Source organism: Pyrgilauda ruficollis, unplaced genomic scaffold (genome assembly GCF_017590135.1).
Source record: "Pyrgilauda ruficollis isolate IOZ18807 unplaced genomic scaffold, ASM1759013v1 scaffold19, whole genome shotgun sequence".
In the NCBI taxonomy this organism is placed as follows: Eukaryota; Metazoa; Chordata; class Aves; order Passeriformes; family Passeridae; genus Pyrgilauda; species Pyrgilauda ruficollis.
In genome coordinates this window covers 6465315-6489176 of record NW_024518095.1, presented here as the reverse complement: position 1 = coordinate 6489176, position 23862 = coordinate 6465315, and the positions used below count along the sequence as shown (strand labels likewise).

Genomic DNA, 23862 nt, shown 5'->3' with positions numbered 1-23862 from the left:
TCATTGTACTGATTAGCCTTCAAGTCACAATAAAAAAATCATTTTCTCTTACTGATACTGTCTGAAGATACTGCCCATTTACATTATGAATATTCCCGCCCATGTCTTTTTCCAGGTCAGCTGGTTTTGGTTAAAGTCTCAAAAGAGTATTAAAGGACATCAGTGTGCAAATAGATTATATATTTGCTTCTTTGAATGTAAGGGTTGTAAATTATATTCCTTAAATGAGCAGCAGTTGTAGGATGGAAGTAGAATTTGTGCTCAAGAGATTAAGTATTATGGAATACATTAAGCTAAATTGACTTACCTGAGGCTCCGCCTATGGAAAAAAACAAACTAACTTTTTTTTTCATCTAAAAGATTAAAAATCCACTTTTGGATTTTCAAATGGATCTATAAGATCCATTTTTCATTTATTTAATTATAGACCAACTGAATAGCAAAAAATGTCAGTTAAGTAGTCTTAAAAAAACACTTCCTTGAAGCTATTGCTCTAGTGTTGTACCTCTCCATCCTCACTTATTAGATCAGTTTTCCTAGATAGGCTGTTCTCTGTGTAATGCAGACAAGCACCCTCTAGGCATAATGTAGTGCTCAGGAAGAAGTGAGCCTTGCATGTTCTGGGAAAAGTAATCTGGCTTTGCACCTGGATAAGAGATCTAAATTGGCAATGGTGGTACATAGCTACAGCTTCTCCAAGGTCTCACAGAGGTACTTATGAATTGGAAGCATAAAGGGAAAACTTATACAAGTATGACAAAAATATTTTGCATATTGCTTCTTTTCTTAATTTTAAGCAAAATATACAGCAGACAAAATATGTGGTTTTTTTTTTTTTTTTTTTTTTTTTTTTAACAGTCCTTGCTGGCTTACCCTAAATAAATGCATTATCTGAGCTGCTTAAGTTGTGCATTTATTTAATATGTGCAGCTCTAGCAGTCAATTATTATTACTCCCCATTCTCTTTTCCTTTTTCCTATTCTTTTAACTCCTTTTGCTTATATTCATTTTAGCTTGGTTTAAATGAGCATGTGCATTAATCAGAGAGAGAACAGGTCATCCAGTAAGTTTGTGCAATGAGGCCTCCCATATGACATAGAGCAATGCTGCAATGAAAGCAGATAAGAATAGTAATAAACAAGACTGCATTCAATTAAAGCTCTACCATGTAAAGAAAATTAACCATTAATTGGTAAACATTTGTTCAGCTCCTGGAATAAACAGCTCAAATAAGCACAAAAAATTTGCATCTTCATTTATTTTTTGCTTCTGAACATTTAACTCAATTTTCACTCATGCTGCATACACATATATGTGACTATGAAGCAGAAACAGAGCTTTATGTTGCCATTCAAATTTTATTGAAGATGTAAGTTTGCGTGACAAAATGCAATTTGACTGTAGAAATAATCTACAGGAAAAGATGGGAGGCTGTTTAAGCTTTGCATTTTTGAACAGTCAGTTCCCGTGGCTGAGCAGCATTGCCTTATCGAGGGCAGAACAGGAGTGAATTGGCAGAACATTAGAAAGCCTGATTAAAAGAGGGAAAGTTGAAACTACACTCATGTCAGCTGTTTTCCTCTACAGGATATTGAGCCATTCCTGTCCTAACCAGATACTGATTGCTTAAAACTTAATCCAGAAGTACTTGTCAAAACCGTTTCCTCAGTTCATTTTGACCTGCTGAGCTGTGAGTAGATCCTGAGAATTGTTTGCAATTTAGTGCTAGGTATATTGGTCTCCTCTCGCTCATGGCTGTGGGAACAAGATCAGACCCTCTGTAGAGAATATGAAATGCCTCCAGATCTCAAAAAAACTATTTAAATTCAGAGCTGAGGCTCCAAATCTGTTTCTGTGGACTCAGAGAGAGATGGAATATGCTGCCAGGAGATTTCTTATAGCTGGGAGGCCACAGAGGATTGGAAGTCTTGCTTCACAGCAGCCATATATCCTTCTTCTTCTTCTTCTAGTAGGAACACAACTTATTGTCATCATTTCCAGACCCCTACCTCAGAATCAGAAAACATCAGTGTTAAGTGTGACAAATAGAGAAAAATAAAAATACAACACTGGAATACTGTGAGGTGTGACAGAGCAAACATTAACAGAATAGCAGACAGTCTTCTCAAGAAGATGCATACTTCATATTATTGCCTGTCTTAGAGTCCTGAGCTTAAATATATTTCATATCTGGCTTTCAGGTGATGGGTATTAACTTCAGTGATATATCCAAGTAGTCTCTGTAAATTAGGTACTTGGTTTGGTGAGATGGGGCTGCTCACACCAATGGCTACAGGATTTCTCTCAGGTACAGATATCTGCAAGCCAGAGTAGAAATAATATAAATATCAGTGATATTAACCATTTAATTGTTAAGCATGTTTGTGGAAAATTGGGCTAATACCTACCTGTCCAGGTTCTCCTCTCTGGAGAGGAAAAATCAGAGCCAGAGGAATGTTTATCTGTGAGAGGAATAAGGTTTTGGAAATGAGGCCAGAAACCCATACAAAAAGAGAAATTTACTATTCCCATGTATGGTAAGAAGTCAATAGGTAATTTCTGGTGGTTTAAGTAGCACTGGTATGTCAGGAGATAGCAGGAGAGTGGGTAAGGTCAAGTTTTGACCTACTGCACACCCAAGTGCTGAAGGTGGATCTAAGGTTCTGAACTTTTTGTTTTTATGCATAATAAAGTAGCTGTAAAATAACCAGACATGAGCTGAGCAGAATAGATCCTTCAAGGTATCAGTTTCTATCAATTTAGATTGGTCATAATGCAAAGTAAATTCATGTTTGGCCTTGTTAGTTGGTTGATCTCAACTTCTGATTTTTGAGTACTTCAGTCTGGAGTGTGATACAGGTTTGGTTTGTTGAAAATGTCGACAACCTCAGGTCAGAGTGGTTCCTAAAAGCCACAGCTCTTGTTCAAGTAAAACCCAGAATTGTTAGCAGGTAAAGTAGAGAACATTTGGGAAGGTGAGTTTTCATTGAGGGTCTGCCAAGCATCTGCATATCGGTGCTTCATAGGGCACCTGGGAGTGTAAAAATTAAAAGTAAAGTATAGGCAATAAATACTATGTGCAAATATTTAGGTGTTAGGAAGACATTCACATACTTACCTAAGTATTTTTAATTCATTATTTTGTCAAACTAATAAATAATGATATTAACTTTTGTGGAAAGGAAGAGTAAATAGGAGGATAATTACATTAATGGGTATTGTACATTATCAGAACTCATGAGGTTTTGTATTAGAATATTCTTTAATATGTGTTGCAGCACAGCAGAAAATTGAAACTTATGAACTCTACATTTCAAGGAAAGAATGTAGATGTAAGAAAAATGAATCTTCATATTTCAAATTGGGATGGTCAGTAACAGAGTTTTATTGTATTCTTAGAAGATTTGTTTGAGGTAGTATGCTGGTGCTCAGAAGAAAATCAAGAGATTATCACACCCATTAATGTAACCATACTCTCATTCAGCCCTACTTTCCCAGATATCCAGTAATATCAGCAGCACTTGGTGGATATATATTTCAGGCTAGCAAGTGCAGAGCAAGAATCATATATATGGAATTTGGAAAAATATAAAAATTGTCCTTATGCATTAGAAGCAACTATTTAACAGTACTGTGAATGTTACTTTAAAACTTACCAAATTATTGCTTCAAATGAGAGTCATCTCTTAACCTTCTCAGGACTGCCTATAATAGATATTATAAATCTTCATTTGTGAAGAAGTTTCTCAGTTGTTTATTAGATGATCCATATTACTATTTGCCCAAGGCAGGAAGAAAACAGCAATATCTTCAGTCATTTGAAAAAATTATTTTAACCTCTTTGTACTTCTGGTTTTCTACTTTCCCTTTTTTTAATGCTAATTTTTCTTGATGAAGTCAGAGTTTCCTATTTTTATTTATTTATTTTCTATTGGTATAGAGGATTAATAACAATCCTTTTCTAATCTACTGTATTTTTCACACTTCACTGGCATTTTACATATCACATTAGTTCATCTACATGACCATGTTTTCTCTTAGCTCTTTTGCTAAAAGCAGAAAGAAAGCCAAGAACTGTATTTTTTCCATTGTTCTTTTTTTCCAAATATACTTTTTTTTCCTTTTAATTGCTCTACTGAAACATAAAACTAGATATGCAGTTGGAGTCTGGCAGCAGTAAGTGCTGGAAAGGCTGTACCTAGTTGTGCTTTCCCAGCGCAATTCCAGCAGAGCAAACCCCACCTGCACGCAGTGCATTTGCTGATGATCACCCGCAAGGTGAGAGACTCAGCATCCGTGTCTAAGCCTAATCTGTGAGCACCAGAGAAACAAAAGGCATGGGGGAATTGTGGTGTTTTTCCCTTCAGTAAAACCCAGGGAGAGTAGCCCTGTGGAACGTTCCCTGGTACAGGCAGGATCTGAGGACCCAAAGCAAACTCCCTCCCCAGCAGCTGCATCCAGCTGTGCTCCTCATGCTAATTGATGGCTTTCTTCACCCACACGCCTGATCCAGCTCCTCCTGGGCTGCACAGCAGCTCGGCTGGGTGGTGGCACAGCAGGAAGCACCTCCCTGTCCGCACTGCTGGGGTCAGAGGGCCATGACTCCTACAGGGCAGCAGCCATCGCCGCTGCTTCCAAAACGCTAGAGACACAATGAGAGGCCGAGGCTCAGGAATCTGGGTGTTGCATTTTTCACGCGTGCTGAATAAACATGTGTATTTAAAGAAATCATTCAGCTCAAAGACACAACTGGGAAAACATGTAGGGCAATTGGATTTTCGTAATCAAATCTATAGCTTAATTTTAGGGTCAGGAAAGTCCTGGCAATGACCTCACTAATGTTTAATAGGGCTTTATTAACCTGGTGGCCCTCCAAAGTGGACAGGTGGAGCTTCCTTTCAAGAATTTTCAAACAAACATTGCTTTTTAAAATTTTTGTTTAATCATGCCTTGTAATAAAATCTGCCTCTATAAATGCATTATTTAAAATACTCTGGTGAATTCTCATCAGTGAACTTGTTCCTATTACCCAACTGAAAAGAGATCTGTGAGTATGTAGTATGACTCCCCTCTGGGATTCCAGACAATACACAGACACAAGTGGTTTCCTGATTGCATTTATTCACGTACCCAGTGATGAGGTGGCTGTCCCAGCTGGTGGAACTTCAGAAGAATTAATCTCCTGACAATTTTAATATAATGTTTTCACAAATGTTTACAATTCCTCACATTCCTCACATGGTACTCTTCCCCATCAAGACACAACCTTGAGAGGATGCTGGGGTAGGTGTCTCATAACAAAATCTCTTCTTTGGCCCAGACTATTCACATGGGGAACATAAAAAATGGGCTTTGTTTTAGGTGATACCTCCTTGTTGCTGGTCTTGTGCAGTCCCTCCTAGTAAGGTGGAAAAAGGTGAGCTCAATAGGTATTCTCTTTCCATCCAGGTAGTAAAACAGAAGAGAAGTCTTGCTTTCTGCTCTTTAACAGAGAGTGAGGAATTTAACTATTAGAGGAACATTGAGAATCCAAAGAGTCTAGAGGAGCTGAGACTATAAGCATCTTCTATAGAACGTACAAACACATGATGGTTCAGGCCCTCCCTCATCTTTCAAGACAATGCAAAATGTTCTGTTCTCAGTCCTGTTCCTCAGCACAAAGAATGCAATAAAGAAGTCTGTGTGATCAATGCTAATATTGGTTATAGCATTTCTAATGAATGTAAACATTATTTAAAGAATTTTATTAATTGAAGAATAATTCTTCAAAAAGGTTTTTTGAGATACCCATATTTGTGGAAGCATTACCTCTGCGATCTATTGTTTGTCCTCTTATGAACTTCTAAGAAGATTACTTTTATATTCAGTTTTTAGTCAATGTGTACCTTTTAATGCATTAAATATGCACCTAAGAACTGGTTCTTCTTTCCAGAGTAAGTAAGATCCTCAAGACCTCAAGTGTTCATCAATAATCCCCATAAATGGTAAAAGCTGTAAACTCACAGTTATAATTAGATCAGGTATATTTTTTGTTGTTGTTAAGAAGGAAATCGCCCTGTTGCCAAGACTGTCAGTTATAACAATGTAAAAGCCAAAGAAAATATTAACATTTTCACTGTACTTTGTTACTGGACAATGGGAATACTTTTCCTCTATGTTAGGAAATCCCATTAGGCTCTCCCAAAAGTATGTCTGAATCTAAATGGCTACCCATTTCTCAAGCAAAGGTAGCCTAAACAGATTTGGAGGAATTCATTGCACAGCTCTTCTGTGGATTTCTGGATGGTTTTCAAAAGACTGGATTTGCAATATATGCACTCAGAGCCACCTGTTTTAGGGACTGCCTTTTTCCATGGAATAAATTGCTAGTCATGGTCAGAAGAGGTTCTTGTGCAGAGGGGTTTTGTGACAGAGAGATCTAACAGGATGTTGTCCTTGAGAAGTGGTGTGGAGCTGGGAACTGATTTTCTCCCACAGTCTGGCACAGTCCCCAGGGAAATGGGATAGGCATATGAGCCAGCACCCTCCTGCAGGTCCAGCTGAGAGCAGCCGCCATGGTGTGCCCAGTTCCCAGACCATCACAGCTCTGGATTTGGGTGTGTGGGTGCTGGTACTGCTGACTGGGACCCCAGTACCATGCAGGCTGTGCCATGAGGCACAGAGCACTACTGGTAGTCTGTGCATGTACCACTTACCCATAATTTTTTGCTCAGGATGCTACTTCACTTCTGCTTACCTTCTAGCACAATTAGCAGAATCATACCCCACCCACTTCCCTGTGCCAACAGAAATTGTCCCCATCTACCCCTAGAGGCAGCCAGACACCCACTGCTGACTCACTGTTACCATCTGCAGGCCTGGGCAGCAAAGCTCTTGCTGCCACCCACCCATCACCTAAGCTGAAATAGGCTGTGAACAGAATGTCACAATGTGAGATTCGCCTATTCCACCAGGTGGTCTTGTCTCCTGGACATTATTGCTTTGTGCTTTGCTAAGTGAAAGGGGAGTGACTGGAGTAATTTCTCTTCATGTAGACTGACATGATACAAATCACTTAATTAGAAAAAAAATTACTGAAGCATCTGCTGACATATATGAAGTTCAATGAGGTAAAATGCCAGGTCCTGCCCTTGGGTCACAAAAACCCCATGCAGCTCCACAGGCTGGGGCAAAGTGGCTAGGAATCTGCCCAGTGGAAAAGGATGTGGAGGTGCTGGCTAACATGAGCTGAACATGATCCAGCATGTGCCCAGCTGGCCAAGAAGCTGGGTACATGCTGGATCATGGCATGCTGGTCTATGTCAGGAACAATGTGGGAGCAGGATCAGGGCAGTGACAGTCTCCCTTCACTCAGCACTGGTGATGCCACACCTTGGGTCCTGTGTCCTGTTCTGGGCCCCTCATTACAAGAAGGACATTGAGGTACTGGAGCATGTACAGAGAAGGGCAATGGAGCTGAGGAAGGAGCACAAGTCCTTTGAAGGGCTGATGAGGGGGCTGGGGATCTACAGCCTGGAGAAAAGGAGACTCAGAGGAGACCTTATTGCTCTCTACTATGACCTGAGAGGGGGTTAACCTCTTCTCCCAAGCCATCAGGAATACAGAAGGGGAAATGGCTTCAAGCTGCACCAGGGGAGAGTCAGGGTGGAAGTTAGGGAGAATTGTTTCACTGGAAGGGTTGTAAAGAATTGGAATGGGCTTTCCAGGGACATGGTGGAGTCACCATCCCTGTAAGTGTTCAAAAAACAATTGGCACTTAATGCTGTAGTTTAGTTGGCATGGTGGTGCTCAGTCAAAGGTTGGACTCACCAGTCTTGGAGGTCTTTTACAACCTTAATGGTTCCGTGATTCTACAGAGGAAAGCATTCCCCCAACATTAGTAGCATTTGCCTCACAGATACTATCAGATGATGTCTGTATTATAATAATATGTGGTATTGCTGTAAAAGGGACTGTTGTATCTTAACATCCAGTGTTCAGAGAGGTGTGTAGTCACACTCTCCTAGCAGTTCTCCTGCAGATGAGAAATGCACACAACCAAGCAGAGTTTCAGAAGAAAAATTGGAATTATTGGATAATAGATTATCCAGTAAATAGTTAATCATTGGCGTATGGGATTTTACAAATGGGCAAGGCGTAGAGTTATATACTGATCTGGCAGGATGACTATTAGGAGAAACTTGAGACAATCTTATGCTATTTTGTGCATATCCGAGCATGATAAAGTAACAAAGAGATCAAAGAACTTCCTTGTAAGCACACCTTAATGGAAAACCAATACTGTGCAAAGTTAGGAATCAAACTGGTGTTCTCATATCTCTATATGTGCATAGCTGCTTGGTAAATGCTAACTGAGCTGGGCATCTGTAGTCCAGCTCAGCCAGCTGAATCTGTCAGTCTGATATGGATTGATTGCTGCTTAGTAAACACAAAAGCTTTGATAAATGCCTATAAATTTGCGTTTAGTCATCACAGTTGGCAGACCATGGATTTTTTGCAGTCAATATACCTAAAGTTAAGGGTTGAGTAGATAATATTTGATTGATTGGTTGAAAATACAAAAAAAAAGCCAGTTGTCGTAAGTATTGTTTTAAGAAAGCCCCAAAAAGAATAGGGCTCATACCAAGCCCCATACAAGTGTGGTCTATGTGAATTTTCATGGCTCAAAGTTGTTACTGAATCCAACTTTATTTTCCTGTAGAAATGGAAATGTTATGAAATTTCTAGTCCTGGAAGAGATGTTTGGCATTTCCAAGTAGCCCCTTTTAAGTCTATGACCATTCCTGTGTATGACTCCTCAGACAAAGATAATTTATTGTGGTTTATTGCCTCTCCCTTCCCTTCTACCTAGCATGAGACATTGTCTACTGTCTTGGTAGGCCCAATGTTTATACTGCCTTTCACTTATTTCTTCTGTTTTTATAAAATTTTCCTGCTCCATTATGTATATTTAATTTCAGTAAATTCTTAAATATGCACCTGACATAACTGTAAATTTATTTCACACTGTTTTGTGTATCAGTTAGAAATATATCCTCTGTACTTTTTTCTGTGAAATACTTCTTCCTTACCAAGATACCACTTTTGCATTTGACATTCATAACAATAAAGTAGCATATAGGGAGCTGTTTCTGCTTCTAAGAATAATTCAAATAGTTGCCCCCCAGCACACATTTTTGCAGCATTGGTTGTTAGATTGAAGAAGTAGGATGTCCTTGGTTTTCTGTCTGCTCAGTGGTACCAGTGAAACTAGTCTTGCAGTCTTTGCATGCCCAAATCCATCAGTGACTATAGAGAAAGTCAGGGTGCATAAATAACTCAGGATCAGCTCCATGACTATGGGATTTTCAGTAACACAGATCTTGCATAACCAATTGAATTATTTTCTAATGCAGACGAGGATCCAACGTCTCACTGACTTTGGATATGAGCAGCTTGGGAAGTGTTGAACCTTTCGTCACCGTGCCAACCCCACGAGAAAAAGTAGCCATGGAATACCTGCAGTCAGCTGGCCGCGTCCTGACACGGCAGCAGCTTCGAGACGCAGTGGCATGTTCTCATTTACTTCAGACAGAATTCATGGTGAGTTTAACAACACGCTTGAAATGAGGATTTTTGACATAAGTGGCACAACAGAAACTGTGGAGAAAAAATCATCAGGCAACACTTTAATGTCAAGGTTCAAATCATTTCCAAAGGGCAGATTAGGTAGTTTCAAGGTGGTGTTTTATGTTTGTGCACTAAGGACAGAGAAGTCAGTCAGTTATATCCATGGATGATACAGATTTCTCTTGACCTGAAGTCCCATCATAGACAGCCTAAGCATTATAATACAGCTACAGTGCAAACAGTCAGAACTGTAACACTGTGACAGTTTCAAAGAGGTCATAAAGACTGTGATGAAAACACAGTCATAGTTGGAGATTTTGTTTATTCCCATGTAAACACCATCTATGTTTGCAATTTGAGCACTAAATTTTTAGTCACCGTAAATTATTTTTTGGAGCAGATAGGGACACACATCCACAGTGCCTGTCCAAAAGGGACTTTTTTCCCAAGGTCCAATATACCTTTAACAAGCATGCTATACAGCAGCCTAATACACTCAAGACAAAAAAACCCTGAAGTGTTTTACAAGTGTATTTATTAGTAAAAAGGGTAAGAATCTAAAATGAACAAAGTAGCCAGGTGGAAAAAAGTCAGAGCAGAAAAACCTCAGTCAGGAGAAACACATTACAACACATTACTTTAAGAAGACCTGAAAAAGTCTGGTATTGTAAAACACTCAGATGAAAGATGCTGTCAGAAAAAAAGGAGACAATTTTTACAAGGGAAGTAGAAAAGAGCATAAACTGAAACCTCCTGAATGTGAAAGCTGAGTAAGCCAGGGCAAAAAAGGTTTTGCATTTAAAAAAAAATCATAACTTCATATTTAAATAGATCAAAAGCATGAAATTAATAAAGAATACAAAGATCAATTGATGATCAAAATGGTATAAATGTGATTTGCTAAAGTTGAACCAGTAGGTGAGGAGTGACTCCATTATTTGCTTCTGCATTGACTCCAGAAGAACTTAGGAAATTTCCTACATCTGTGGCAGGGATAGGTTCAAGCAGATCACTAGAAGTTCTGTCTGATATTGAAGCATTAGTGGAAGCGATTTCATAAAAAGTCAATAAAATTAATAAAAGTAAGCTCATAGTCACCCAGGAATCCTAAAGGAGTCCATATATGCACTTACTGATGTATTAACTGGAGAGGTGTATTGTAGCAGTTGTGCTTCAGCAGCTGAGGAATCAGAGGGCCAAAGGGAGCAGTTTTTCAGAAAGGCTCCAGAATTGATCCAGAGAACTGTATGTCTAGAAATCTGATGTCTAAATCAGAGAAACTGGGAAGAATTAAACATGCTAGAGCACGTGACTCCTTAGGTTTCACTTTGTTTCCAATTTGTGCATGCAAATCAATAGATGATGAGTGCCATCTTACTCTAAAAATAGCTTTTCATTGTGGATAATTGCAACCTATGGAGCAGCCCTTTCAATTACCTTTAAAAACCAAGGTTTTTATTAAAAGTCATTTGCTTAATAAAAGTAAATCCCTCAGTTCTTCTACCAAAACATGGACAGACAGTGTAGACAGAAAAATTACAATCATCCAACATACTTTTATCACCAGTTATGCCATAGGTTCTCTGCCATTCTGCTACTTAGGCAGGAAAGTCAGAAGAAATAACTTCATCATGCCTAAGCCCCCCATGTTAGGAGACAGTTGGTACAGACAAATTGGCACCTCACAGAATCCTGTTTACCCAAATTGTATCACACAGCAGTTGTGCACAGCTTTGGGGAGACAGAGTCACATTTTATTTGTCCCTCAAGGGGGCACAACATGGCTTTGGCCATTCAGTGTTTCCACAGAATTTTATTGAAAAGGTCATGACTCATCTATGCTGTTTTTAAAGCATTTTAAAAAATGTGTTTTAAGATGAAGCTGTTGAACAGTATCTGTTTGCTGTGTTCCTAGCTCCAGATAATAGCTCAAGTAGGAACTTGAGGCATGCAAAGAACGCAGTATATAACCCTCAGCCATTCTGCTCACACAGCGCATTTTAACTAGCTAAAGAAATACAGTAAGGCAGTCTTCTGGAACCTACAACCATTAGCTCTCATGAAAAACTTCCAAATGGAAAAAAAGTGGAGAAATGTTTAAAGTTTTCGGTGGAAAATTAAAACATGAGCAGTTTCAGGTTGTTTTTAGTTCTTCAATTATTTTTCATTAACAATTAAAGGGGCATTACTTAATTAAAGGGTATATTTGGTTGGGAGAATGTACCTGTTTTGCAAGGAGGAAGAAACATAATTTACCCAGCACATATGTTTTCTTTAGTAGCATGAGTTGCTACTCTTCAAAAGATAGAAGATGGTAACAGAAGATAAATTTAATTCCCAAAACACCCAAATGTCAAAAAATACAGTCCTGCATGGGAAAGTCCCTGACCATTAAATCTAAAGCATTAAGTCCTCAAAAATAGGAGGGATGAGTGTAATGACTGCCTGCCGGAATTTTCCTAAATTTTGCCACATTTTCTTGTGAAAGAGAATTTTTGGAGACCCAAATCATACCTCTTCAAATGCATGAGAGCATTTAAAACTTAATGTGAGCCAGAATAGCTGCTATTAGAAGGTATCACTCAGAGAGGGAAACCAGCCCACGACCAATATGCATACGCATCTATAATTGCATGCAAGTGACTGAGCACAGGAATGTGTGCAGTTTATGCATTATTTGCAATTATTTCATTACATATATATGTTTAATAAAATAATTATCTATATATATTGCCTATACAGCTACAGAGTTTATATACTGGTTTGCACATGTTCCTGCTCTTTGCAGTCTGCTGGGCTTATTTGCTCCCCTGTTAGCAGGAATGTTATCGCCATATTATCCTGATCTTTTTTTTTTCTGGAATAATCTCTTTTTTCTCACAGCCAGTTTCAGAATAAGTGACTTGTCTGTGGCTGTGATCCACGGTGTATTGTCAGATTTCTGTCTGTGCCCTTGGACTCACAAGTACTTACTACTGGGAGGAGACCACTGATTAGAAAGTGTTTACAGGATGTAAGTGATTAATGTTATTAATGGTCCCAGTTGGCCCAAAGAAATGTGTTTCTGTTTTCAACTTGGTGGCATTTTTGCATCTGTCAGTACTCACCAAATAATAAACTATTAAAAAATTTCAGCAGCTGTAGTAAGGGAGACAGCCACACATCTGGAAGACCCTCACCGACCACCGTCTCTTGGGCAGGCAGAGGACTCTTCCTCACGCATCGTTTTCCAGTCTCTGTCGATGACAGAGAGAGATCCCATTAAGCACAAGCTTAGTGTCTTGCTCTCTCTCATTTGGTGCATAGTTTAGCACAGAAACCTTTCAGAGGCCATGTGCTGGTGGTGTTTGTACTAAGCCAGAACTGAGCTAGGGAAGCTCTAGGTCAGCCAGTTGGAACAATTTGGAGCCCAAGGGGCCAAGGGTAAGTCTCAGACAGAGGTCACCATTGGGAAGCAGTAGAAGTCAGAGGGGAATATGAGGAGGGTATGGGAGCTCATTTTGTAGTTTTGTGGATGAGGAAGCAGCATTAGACACAGGACAGAGGTGAGACGGTTTGACCTGAGGCAGTGGGCATGAGGTTTATGCAAGAATGAAGTCTTAGAAGTGAGAAGATCCTGAACTTAGGACAGCCATCATATGGATGGCAGTACACAATCTGAAAAAGGACTGGGTGAAGTACCTGCAAGGAAGGTGCATCTTAGCAGCAACACTTTGGCTGGCCTGACTCAGCAAGTCATTCTTTTGAGGAGGCAGCCGAAGACCGAGAAGAGATCAAGGAAGAAACTGAGTGAGGGAGAATGGAAGAATAAAGAAGGTCCATGAAATGCATGGGCATAATGCAGAGAAGGTAGAAAAATAAAAATCAACACAGGTCCAACCTCACATAGTAAGATGTTCAGAAGCCAAGTTGGGAAGTGAAGGTGAATCACAGCATTTCAATATGAACCATCTAAATTTTACTTAAATTTGTCATCTCTTCAAGCAGTAAAGTGAGAGGATATCTTCCCCTGCTTGGTGAACCCATGTAAAAGTCTGCTGTTGGGTGCCTGCTTGACAAGCTGTTAGAGGCCTCATCCCTGCTCCTTTAAAAAAAATCCCTGCAGAGGCCAGCCATGCTGGGCAGGACCAGAGCTTGTGTCTGAAGGACAGGGACCATGCATCTCTGCTGTACCAAAGTACTGGCTAAGCCTGCACCTCTAGAGTAGAAACCAACTCATTTTGGAGGAAAATCCTTAAGTAAATTTTCCAGTGATGCAAGCCAACAGATCCTCCTCAGGTTCCTATGTGTCTCTAAGAGGCAATTACATAATAGTCTCTTAGGCTAAATGTCCCAGGCTAGCATGATGTTTCCAAGTCTCTAGTTATGACTGTTCTTCTAAGTAGAAGTATTAATTTACTGAAGATAGAATTCCAGCTTACTCTAAGACAATTTAAATAATGGTGGCCAGAAAAAAATATCAGCATAAATATGAATATTTGAGTGAACTGAAGAAGGTTTGATGTGATTTTGCCAGATTATTTTAGTTGGTAAAGCATCCCCCACAATCATGGAAAAAAACCAACTCCTGCGTGTTTCATCCTGCCATTTTAAAGGGTTGGTTTTATTCAACTCTAGAAACATTGTTTTAGGACCTCAAAATCAAAATTGTTCTTACTCTCCCTTAAACCAAGTTAAACATTTTGTTTAATGTAAATTTTGTGGATTTTTACTTTTTGTGCCGACAAACAGTTTGAAAAACAGTAATTTTAAGTTTATGAGTTTATAATTTGTGTATATTTGAAACTTAAAGGAAACTGTCACATTAGTTACCTGCACATCTGCAATGTAAATCAGTCACTAAAAGCTGAAAATTAAAAGCAAAAGAAATAGCTTCAGATTTTATTACATTTGAGTCTGAATGCAAAAGACTAAGGCACTTCATTCTAGTATTTTAAATAAAAGGCAAGTGAGGTCTTTGAATTTCATTGATAAGGGCTTACCACAACATTTTTTTAAGACTTGCCATATATTAATATTTAATTATTTTTAAAGTTCCTGCCCCAATTATGTAAAATATTCCTCCTTTTTGCCACAGTACTGTACTTTTGAATTCCACTTTTCTGGAACTATAGTGCATTTTAACATTAGTCCTAATCCCATAAAAACTTTTTTTTTTTAAATAATTCATCATAAGTGTTCCTCAGAAGTCACCCTTCAATATGCAACTCCCTGTGTTTATTAAAGGAAGGGTGTTGACAGGCTTGAGGTGGGAACCATTTTTTTTCTTAATGACTTTGATGTTAAGAGACAGTTGTGTAACAGCAGATGGCCTTCTGGTGATAATTTCCTGCATGGCTCCTTTGGAAACATCAGTCTGATTTAATTTATTTTTTATAGGAAATACCAATGAATTTTGTGGATCCCAAAGAAATTGACATCCCGAGTCATGGAACTAAAAACCGCTATAAAACAATTTTGCCAAGTAAGTGAGCTAGCCCATGGTTTCCTACTATGATATTTAGTCCTGCTTTGAGAATGTATTGCTGTGAAAATCTAATTGTCTTTATATTTGATTAATGTGTATCCATTCATACTTGTATTTATAATCCATGTAGAAAGATAACAGAAGCCCAGTGCTGTAGGACTGGCAAATGCAGAACTCTCACTGGATGCCTTAGTAGCTACACAGGTTGGCAGTATCCCAGGCACGGGCTGAAGGGCAAGCCTGGCATATGTGATTTTTTCTGAAAGGCAGCTCAGGCAGATGGGACAGTGAGGTCTGCCATGCTTTGCAGCAGCTCCTCATCATAGCCCATCTTGCAGTCACTGAATTCTCTCTGGTTGGGTCAAGATACTTGGGACTGAAAAAGCCCAAACTACAAAAAGCAAACGCAACCTATCTTGTCTTGTAGTGGGCTTCCATCTTTAAAGGTCCTCTGGTGATTGCTTTTTTTCTTCTCCATGCACTAAACTCTCTTTGTGGAAATCTGTTTACATTCCTGATGCAGTGCTGCCTCTTCATTGCTCTTAACTTGTTACTGCCTTGCTACACTGGTTCTGTATTTTCATTGTATATATTTTCTTATACAATTGCTTTGTTATAATTGGAGATGATTGAAAACTTTTCAGTGGAATAGTTTTCCTTCAAAATACATGTTTCTCTGAAATGCAGCTATTTTCATAACATTTGTTGTTGGATAATGAGATATTCCGTTTCTCTTTCATTAAACATGTTGGTTTGTGTTCTGCTTCAAAATAGGTTGCAGAAGTTTTAACATTACATTAAATATAGATGTGAATAGTTGAGTTTTTATAATTTTTGGCATCACCAAAGTGAAAAACTTCAGTGATTCAAAATGTTACAGAACATTCCCACAGAAAAATGTAAATCCCTTGCTTAGGTTTGGAATGAAGAATACTTTTTAAATGACAGCATATCCTATCAATTAGAAATTGGCTTTCTAAACATTTCTAGAATATCCTTGCAGGCCTATGTTATATGTTAGTCATTCAAATTCACACATCTTCAGTTATGAGGTTTCTCTCATCAAACCTGAAAACATTATAATTTGTTCATATCACACCAAGGCCTTGCAGTCAAACTAATGAAAACTGATGACCTTCAGCCTCTAGATTAATCTCAGGAATGTGATATGCAGCTGGGAAAGAAGCTTGTGTGGAGTCCTTGCTTCTCTTCAGTCTCCAGTAAAATTTTCACTGTATTCAAGGTTAGTTTATCTACTGCAACCAATAGCTGTGTGCATCCGAGTTCAGTCAAGAAATATTAAAGACAATTAAAGACAGAAGGTAACTGTATGCAAGTTAGATACCAACAATCAGACAATTCAGCATCCCTTAGAGTCTGGCCCAGTGTCAACAGGATGTACGCAGAGGGTGAAATCCTGACCCCTTTGATGGCAGCAGGACTTTTGCCATCAGCTGCAGCAGAGACAAGATATCACCAGCCCCTCTCTGCCTGACTGGCAGATTTTTGGAAGGACTTCTCCCTTCCCATAGCATCTCATGTCCAGGCTGCCCCAGCCACCATCAGGTTCACCTCCAGCAACGCCTTGCAAATGTGATGAGTCCAATTTCACTGTAGCATGTGTTTTGAATTGGGACACAACAGCTGGGCCGTGCTCGATGCTGATGAGCTTTGAGAACCTGCTTGCCTGTGTGTCCTCACCTCCAGTTAGCCAGGATGTGCCACTATCTCCACGGCACATTTTCAATCCAAGCACACTGCTGGTGTGCACCACAGCTACTACTGACAGGCACTTTGTAACCATCTTGGACAGAAATCAGAAGGTTTGTTGTGTGTTAGCACCAGGTTTTCTCAAAGAAGATATTTTGAGGACTGAGGCACATGCTCATAATAAATATTCGTGCACCCCACACCCAGTCTGAGAGGGTTTGGAAATTATTTGAGTGATTAAATAGAACAGCTTTCCTGGTTTCCTGCTCAAATGATATCAACCTGCTGCTCTGTACACCCGCATCAGCTTTTCCATTCCCAGCACTGGGTGCGTCTCCTGAATCGGGGCACCTGTGATGACAAGTGACGTCCTAAAAATGCCCAGTCCTGCCAGCTCCACCCTCTATGCTGTAGTGGGTATTCTCATTTTCTAAGAGATAATTCCATGACAGGGTGCATGAGGGCAGGTTTATGTTAGCAGATACACCCAGCCTGACACACTCATGAGAAATACAGCTAATGCCTATTGAAAATTATTCTATATGGAAAACTACAAAGTACAGGAGATGTTACATTTCTATGACAGATGTTTCAGTTGCAGTATAGCCAACACTCTTATGCAAACACCAGCCTGCCACTTTAAGTTCTCTAACGTTAATTGTGTTACAATAGTATTCTAATTCAACTACTGACAGGGCAATGTGGGATCAGAGTCAAGTGGCTAAGCAGTTCCCTGAGATCAGTGTTTCTCCATCCTTCCTCCTGACTGTGGCCCCACCCATAGCTCCTGTTAAACGCTGCTCTGTATCTTTAGCTGCATCCCCTCTGCCACCCGTCTACAGTATTTCTCACACCTTTGAGCAGGTTTCCAATCCTGCACACAGATTTCCCAGTCTCTCACCACAGCCACATTCCTGTGGCAGAATAGCAGCCCTGCTGCTCATTCCTCATCCTCTTACTCCACATCTTCACCTTTGCCTGCACATCTCCTGCAGCCCCTACTACTTGTCCCTGCAGCAGGACCTCAGCTTCCTACTATCCTCTCCTATATCTTCCACTACTTCTTCAGCCCTATATCTTTCCTACTTCCTTTCTCACTTCTTCATCTCAAATCAGAAGCAGAATTCCTGTGGTATTTCAGAGTATGCATGGACTTTTGCTTACAAAGGAGCAAGTGGTTTAACACTATTCTGTGGTATCTTTGTATGTGCAACACATCCATTAGTTTACCATACCCTATCCCTCTCTGCAGATTAACCTTAAGTCAAAAGTTTGCATGAAAACAACCTGGGCAGAACACCAGATTCACACTAACATGAAGATAGAAACTACTTAGGGGGTCAGACCTAGAAGTCCACAATCTGTTGCTTGAAGTACTAGTGCTAACACTGGCTCTGACATTCCACTAAAGACAATGGGAATGTTAACTCATATGATCAAAGCGCTTTATTATGAAAGCACATAAACAGATGCTGGAAAATTATTCTCTTGATGCTGAAATTTTTGAGCTCCTTTTCACTCCCCAGTCCTGACTACAAACAGTCATATTTGCTCCAGTTCTGCTCCCTAATGAAAGCACCAATGCAGTTCACGGAGTGAATGATCCTCCAGTATCCCTGGCATGGTGGGAGGTTGTCCAGCACTGCTGCCATATAACCCTGCTTGTTCCCTGCACCAGGCACTCTCATGGAGGCAATTTACAGTCCCTTTAACACCCTCCTATTCCTCCAACGTTATAAATTCAGGACAACATTAACTTGTTAAAGGTAGAGTTAGAAGAAGCACCTTCTATTCTATTGAGAGAACTATTCCAGACTTCCTAAATACATGGGAAAAAACAGCAGTAATTTTGCCCCAGTTAAAACTATACAAGACATATTTTATTAATAATTTTAAGTGTTTAGCAGCACCAGTGCATTTTCAGATGCTTTACAGACATTGATGAATTCAGTCTTGCAGTCAACATCTGTCTTTCTGCAGTAGCTTCAGACTCCAAGATTTTGCCATCCTTAAGGATACGATTATTATGTCCAAGGTATTTGTCATTCAGGAGGAAGCTAATGACTTCCATTTGTGTCTGATGATTGCCTAGTGGGTCTGGATCTTTAGCATTGCTCAGGGTTTCCTCTTCTCAGAGCTCAGTTTACAGCACTTGCCTATTTCATAACTGATCATTTATAACTGTTAATTTATAAAAGATTCCTGTTCGGAAGCAGTGTTTGTTTCATTGATTGGAGTTGGAAGGAGGTCTCAGAAATTGTGAAGCTGATTTAGCTTCTCCCTAGTAACAGAAGGATTTATCTCAAGACATGGTAATTAAACTGGATGTTGGGTCTGCTTGGAAGAGGTTTTTTAAGGTAGGGGTCAAGCAACACCAGAATCAGAGGCATTGTGTGAGCTAGAGGAAGCGGGTGTTTTTTCAAGGCCACGTAGCCTGAGGCATTTGTGGAAATGGCTAATAACCACTCTGTGCTGAAAAGAAATGAGAGGTTTCCTGTCCTCATATTGTTAAGGGAAAAAAAAAAGCTCTAAGTGAAAAAAGTTAGGAAAGTAGTACAAAGATATTTTAACACAAGCTAATTAGGATTCATGTAGTGCTATTAACCACAGAAGATAAGACTTCCATGTGCAGACTTTAAAGGCATGCAGTCATTTGCATATTTTAAGAAACATACTTTCAAAACATCATCCTGGGTTCTACAAAGGCTCCGCTCCTGTCCAAGGCGCTCCTGTGACTTCCAGTGGGACAAGGACATAAAGTATGTTTGGGATCATCCCTCCTCTTCCTTTGGTTTGCAAAGGCTTTATCATGTTCTTAGGAACAGGCTGAAAAGTCACAAAAGAAATCCAGAAGCAACTCTGAAAATACTAGGTTTTGCTGCAGCATATGTATATATATCAGTTCTATATTTTTTGTGTAAACAGCAGGGCCACACACTAAACAGTGTTTTTTATCTCTTTACAGCTCAGTGCCAACATATATATCTTTAAATGCATTGCCTAGATTGCACACAGCAAAGGAGTTATCCAGAGACTATTTCCAAACCAATGTGTCTATACAGTGTCAAAAAACCCTGCTGATTATAACTAAGTATTTAAGCAAATTGCCAGAAGAAAAGATTTTTTTCAGCATAGAAATATTTCTATATCATTTTGTAGTAGCAGAATATTTTTGTCAGAAAAAGTGTGAAGAAAGTCGAAGTGTGTCCCTAGAAAGCCACAATATCGGCATCCTGCTCCCCACCTGCTTCCCCCTTTCTGTTATGTTGCATACTTGAGAATGTGCTGCTTTAATTCCAAAATGGTATTGCATGGGGCTGGGCAGGGGGCTGGTCACATCATCACCAATGAAGAAGCAAAACCTTCCTTTCCAGGAGGGATTTAATAACCTCCAGCTCTTTACTCAATAGAACTGGCCCCCACTCCATTCTAGAGCATCCAAGACTGAGGAAAAGAAGAGTGTGATGGAAATTATTCCTGTATTTTGGCATTGTGTCTCCAGTCCAGTACACATGAATGGTCACAAGCTGTGTCAGATGAGGACATGGGACTGAAGGGAAGAATATGGATTACCTAGTCTGGCCCCTTACAGTCAACTTAAATTGGTATAAACCACATACCTTTTATTTCATCCCAGGCAGAGGAATATTTTCTTAATTTAAGTCCAACTGTCCAGTGCTGTCCAGCTATTCCACTGAACACTACAGCTTCAGGCCAAAGTACCACAGTCAAGTTCAAAGGGCTTGGTGTAATTATGAGCCACTGTGCAATGACAGGACACAGGTTCAGAGACAGTCCAGGCAGGTCAGCTCGCAGGCAGCACGGGCAGACCCGACCTCGCTGAGCATTGCCTGGGTCTGACAGTGTTGCTTCAGTGCCCACAGCTCACTGAGATGGTTCTGCACAGCCCAGCAGAGGTGCCTTAGTTACACACAGTGATCCTCTGCAGAGGGAAGAATTCTTTACTGCTTGACAACCCCAAATAACAGAAGGTTTTTTTCCCTTCAGAAAGTCTTTGATTCTCTTTAGAAATCTTCTAACTATGGATTTTCTTATTAATTTCCATCTTCCTTGTGCTCTTAGATCCTCTAAGCAGAGTGTATTTGAAACCAAAAAATCCATCTGACTCCTTGAGTACCTACATAAATGCTAACTACATTAGGGTAAGTAAATGTACACTCTTCATGTACTTTCGAGAAAATATTTTATTTGTCGTGTGAATAGCTGGCTTTGCCAAGATGCCACTCATTTTATTGTTACCCATCTTCATTGATAATTCCAAATCTTTTTGTCTACATATGTGTGATAGAAATAGTTTCATAAGCCATTTCTAACAACGACCATATGGTCATAAAGGTACAGAAATGGTTGTAATAAAAAAATTTATCAAATAGTTTACAAGAAACATTAAGAAACACATGCATTACTATCTGTTTACTTTGGTATTTACTGTTTCATATTGACCTACTGCCTTATAGGAAAGAAAAAAGAGGGTTAGGCCTTTTAAGAGTGACAGGCACCAGTACTTTAAAGATATCAGTTGATAGTACTGAAATCAACAGTTAAGTAATTAAATAAATGCTGTGATGAGTTTGTGAAAAGCAACATAAACAGACATGTTAAATATTCACATGTGCCCACAACACAGCCATTCACATTTTACTCCCTATACTGGTCACATGACACAATGACATAACCAAGCATGAGCCCTGTTGGAAAGCAGTATTTCCAAGTGTCAGGTATGCTACAGTCCTTGATCACACACACAGACACACACACCTGCACACAGAGCTTTCTTGAACTCATGACAGAGTATATGCTAAATAGACTACAAAGAAACTAATTCAATCATATTTTAGGAGTGTAGTCCTCTACCTGCAAAATTAAATGTTTTCTTTAGAGTTATTATCCAGACCCTCAGCTGGAATAAAGGTAATAGTGCAATGAAAGTTTGCTCACAGAGTTCTACAGTGATGTTGCTTCTTTGATTAACAGTACATAATATGTGGGTACACAGCACCATGCCTCTTACCCTGCCTCACTTTGCATCCTGTACTTTCAGCATTTCTTATGAAGACATCATCATGTAACTAAGCAGAGTGGCTCTATTTGGACAGCAATGACATCATATCCAAAAACCAGGCCGTATGTTGAGTCCTCTGAGGTCCCCCTTTTCCCTGTGCCACCACCCTTCACTCTCACATATGGTGATTCCACTTGCTACTAACACCAGTTCTTGCTGAACTGTCAGCAGCTGTGGAAAAAAATGCAACCCAGCAATGAAATGAAATTTCACATCCAAAATCATTGGGCTTGCTGGGATCCTGACAGACCTGGTTTGGAAAAAGTATGTTCAGGCAGATTGGTGAGTGGCTGGAGGACAGTTTGTGCCAGCTCAGGATTATCCAACTGGTTCATGCAATGAGTAACAGCTGTTGTGGAGAAAGGCTCCCAAAAGGAAGACCCAAGGCTAGAGGCTCTCACACCACCTCATGCTGTTTTCCATTCACTCATTCCCTTCAGACATTGCCAGGCTCTCTCCTGCATTGCTGTTGGGCATCCTGTCACTGCACAAAATCACAGTTTCTCCTTTTCACACAAAAAATAATAAGGTCTGTCTTGATTTTCCCATATTGTCTTGTCTTTCCCTCTCTTCTGCTTCCCCACTGTTTGCCTGACCTTTCTCTGACCTCCTGAATGTTCATGTCTGTCTTGGAACTCCCTATACTCCCTATATATGTTGTCCTTCCTATAAAGTCTCATAAAGGCACTTCTTCCTTAGAAAATATGTATAGCAGTCTTTGTAGTTATGAGTTTTATAGTTCTTCTTTTTTATAGTTCTTCCTGTGGCTTATTGACTATAAACTAGCTTGAAAACACTGCTGCAATTTAAATTATAGATTAAAGTGCCAGTGGATGGGGAAAGTCCCAATAACTTGAAGAATGGAGTTAGCTAAAAGAAGCCAAGTAAGCAGGGAAATTTGAGAGGAAGTGTTGTATTCTCAGGACCATTTAAGTTCATCAAATTGGTTTCCAGAGAAAAAACTGTTCTACTGAAAAATTTCTGATCTGCTCTACTTTTAGTTGTATCTTCTTTCAGTTAATTTTTTTTAATTTCTGATTTATTTTTCTGCCCTTTCTGCTCTTTTATTCACCTGCAGTATTGATTGACCACATGAATTTAAAGTAAATGCTTTTGTGTCTGTTTCTAAACTAGGGATATGGAGGTAAAGAGAAGGCTTTCATTGCAACTCAGGGACCCATGATTAATACCGTGAATGATTTCTGGCAGATGGTTTGGCAAGAAGACAGCCCTGTCATTGTTATGATCACAAAGCTGAAAGAAAAAAATGAGGTATGACAACTAACAAAAATGAGAAATTATTCCTATGGTTGCATACTATAGAAGGGACTTTAGAAGATACAGAAGGAAGCTAGCAGATAACTGTCTTAAATAGTCTGTTTATAAGATATGTGAAAAATAATGAGGGGTAGCCAAATACATCAAGTGTAATAGCATAGCCATTGTAAGTCATTATGTATTTCAAAAAAGAATTCCATTTTCTAGATCTCTGCTGTGGGGTTCCTAACTTTTTGAGAAACACCTCATTTATCTGTTGGTCACCTCTGTACTTCTTTTTACTTTCTGATATATAAAGACTAGATGGTTAATGTTATGATTAGCAGTTTCCTGACATGGCTGAAGTTTGCACTTTGCTATAATGTCAGGGATTTAATCCATTCCCATTGTTAGAAATCTGGACCATCGCAGAAATACAGTTTGGGCTCCCAGATGCCAACACCACAGAGGAACTTAGACAGAATGGAAATAATACTCTTTACCTTGGTATCAATTGGACTTGACAATTATATTTTAGTGGCTAATGGCCAGCAAACTGCCTGTTATGCATTCCACGACCTTTGCATCAAAACTATATTTTCAATATCTTTATTTAGTAATCATGTAAATTTTTGTCAGGCTTTCCTTGAAAGTGCTAGTGCCCATATTTCTGACTACCAAAAATTAGGAACACAAACCACTCTCCCATGCAGAAGGCCAATACAAAACCTGTTCT

The 23862-nt window shown here is 39.5% G+C and overlaps 1 protein-coding gene across 1 annotated transcript in view; it reads left to right on the top strand.

Annotated features, from left to right (window-relative positions):
• The window catches only part of PTPRR (protein tyrosine phosphatase receptor type R), a 125321-nt gene that overhangs the window by 84881 nt on the left and 16578 nt on the right, over window positions 1–23862 (top strand). Inside the window, exons 6-9 of the mRNA XM_041465597.1 lie at window positions 9396–9582; window positions 14989–15073; window positions 20870–20949; window positions 23004–23141. Coding sequence (XP_041321531.1) covers window positions 9396–9582; window positions 14989–15073; window positions 20870–20949; window positions 23004–23141 — 490 coding nt within the window. The remainder of the gene's footprint in view (window positions 1–9395; window positions 9583–14988; window positions 15074–20869; window positions 20950–23003; window positions 23142–23862) is intronic.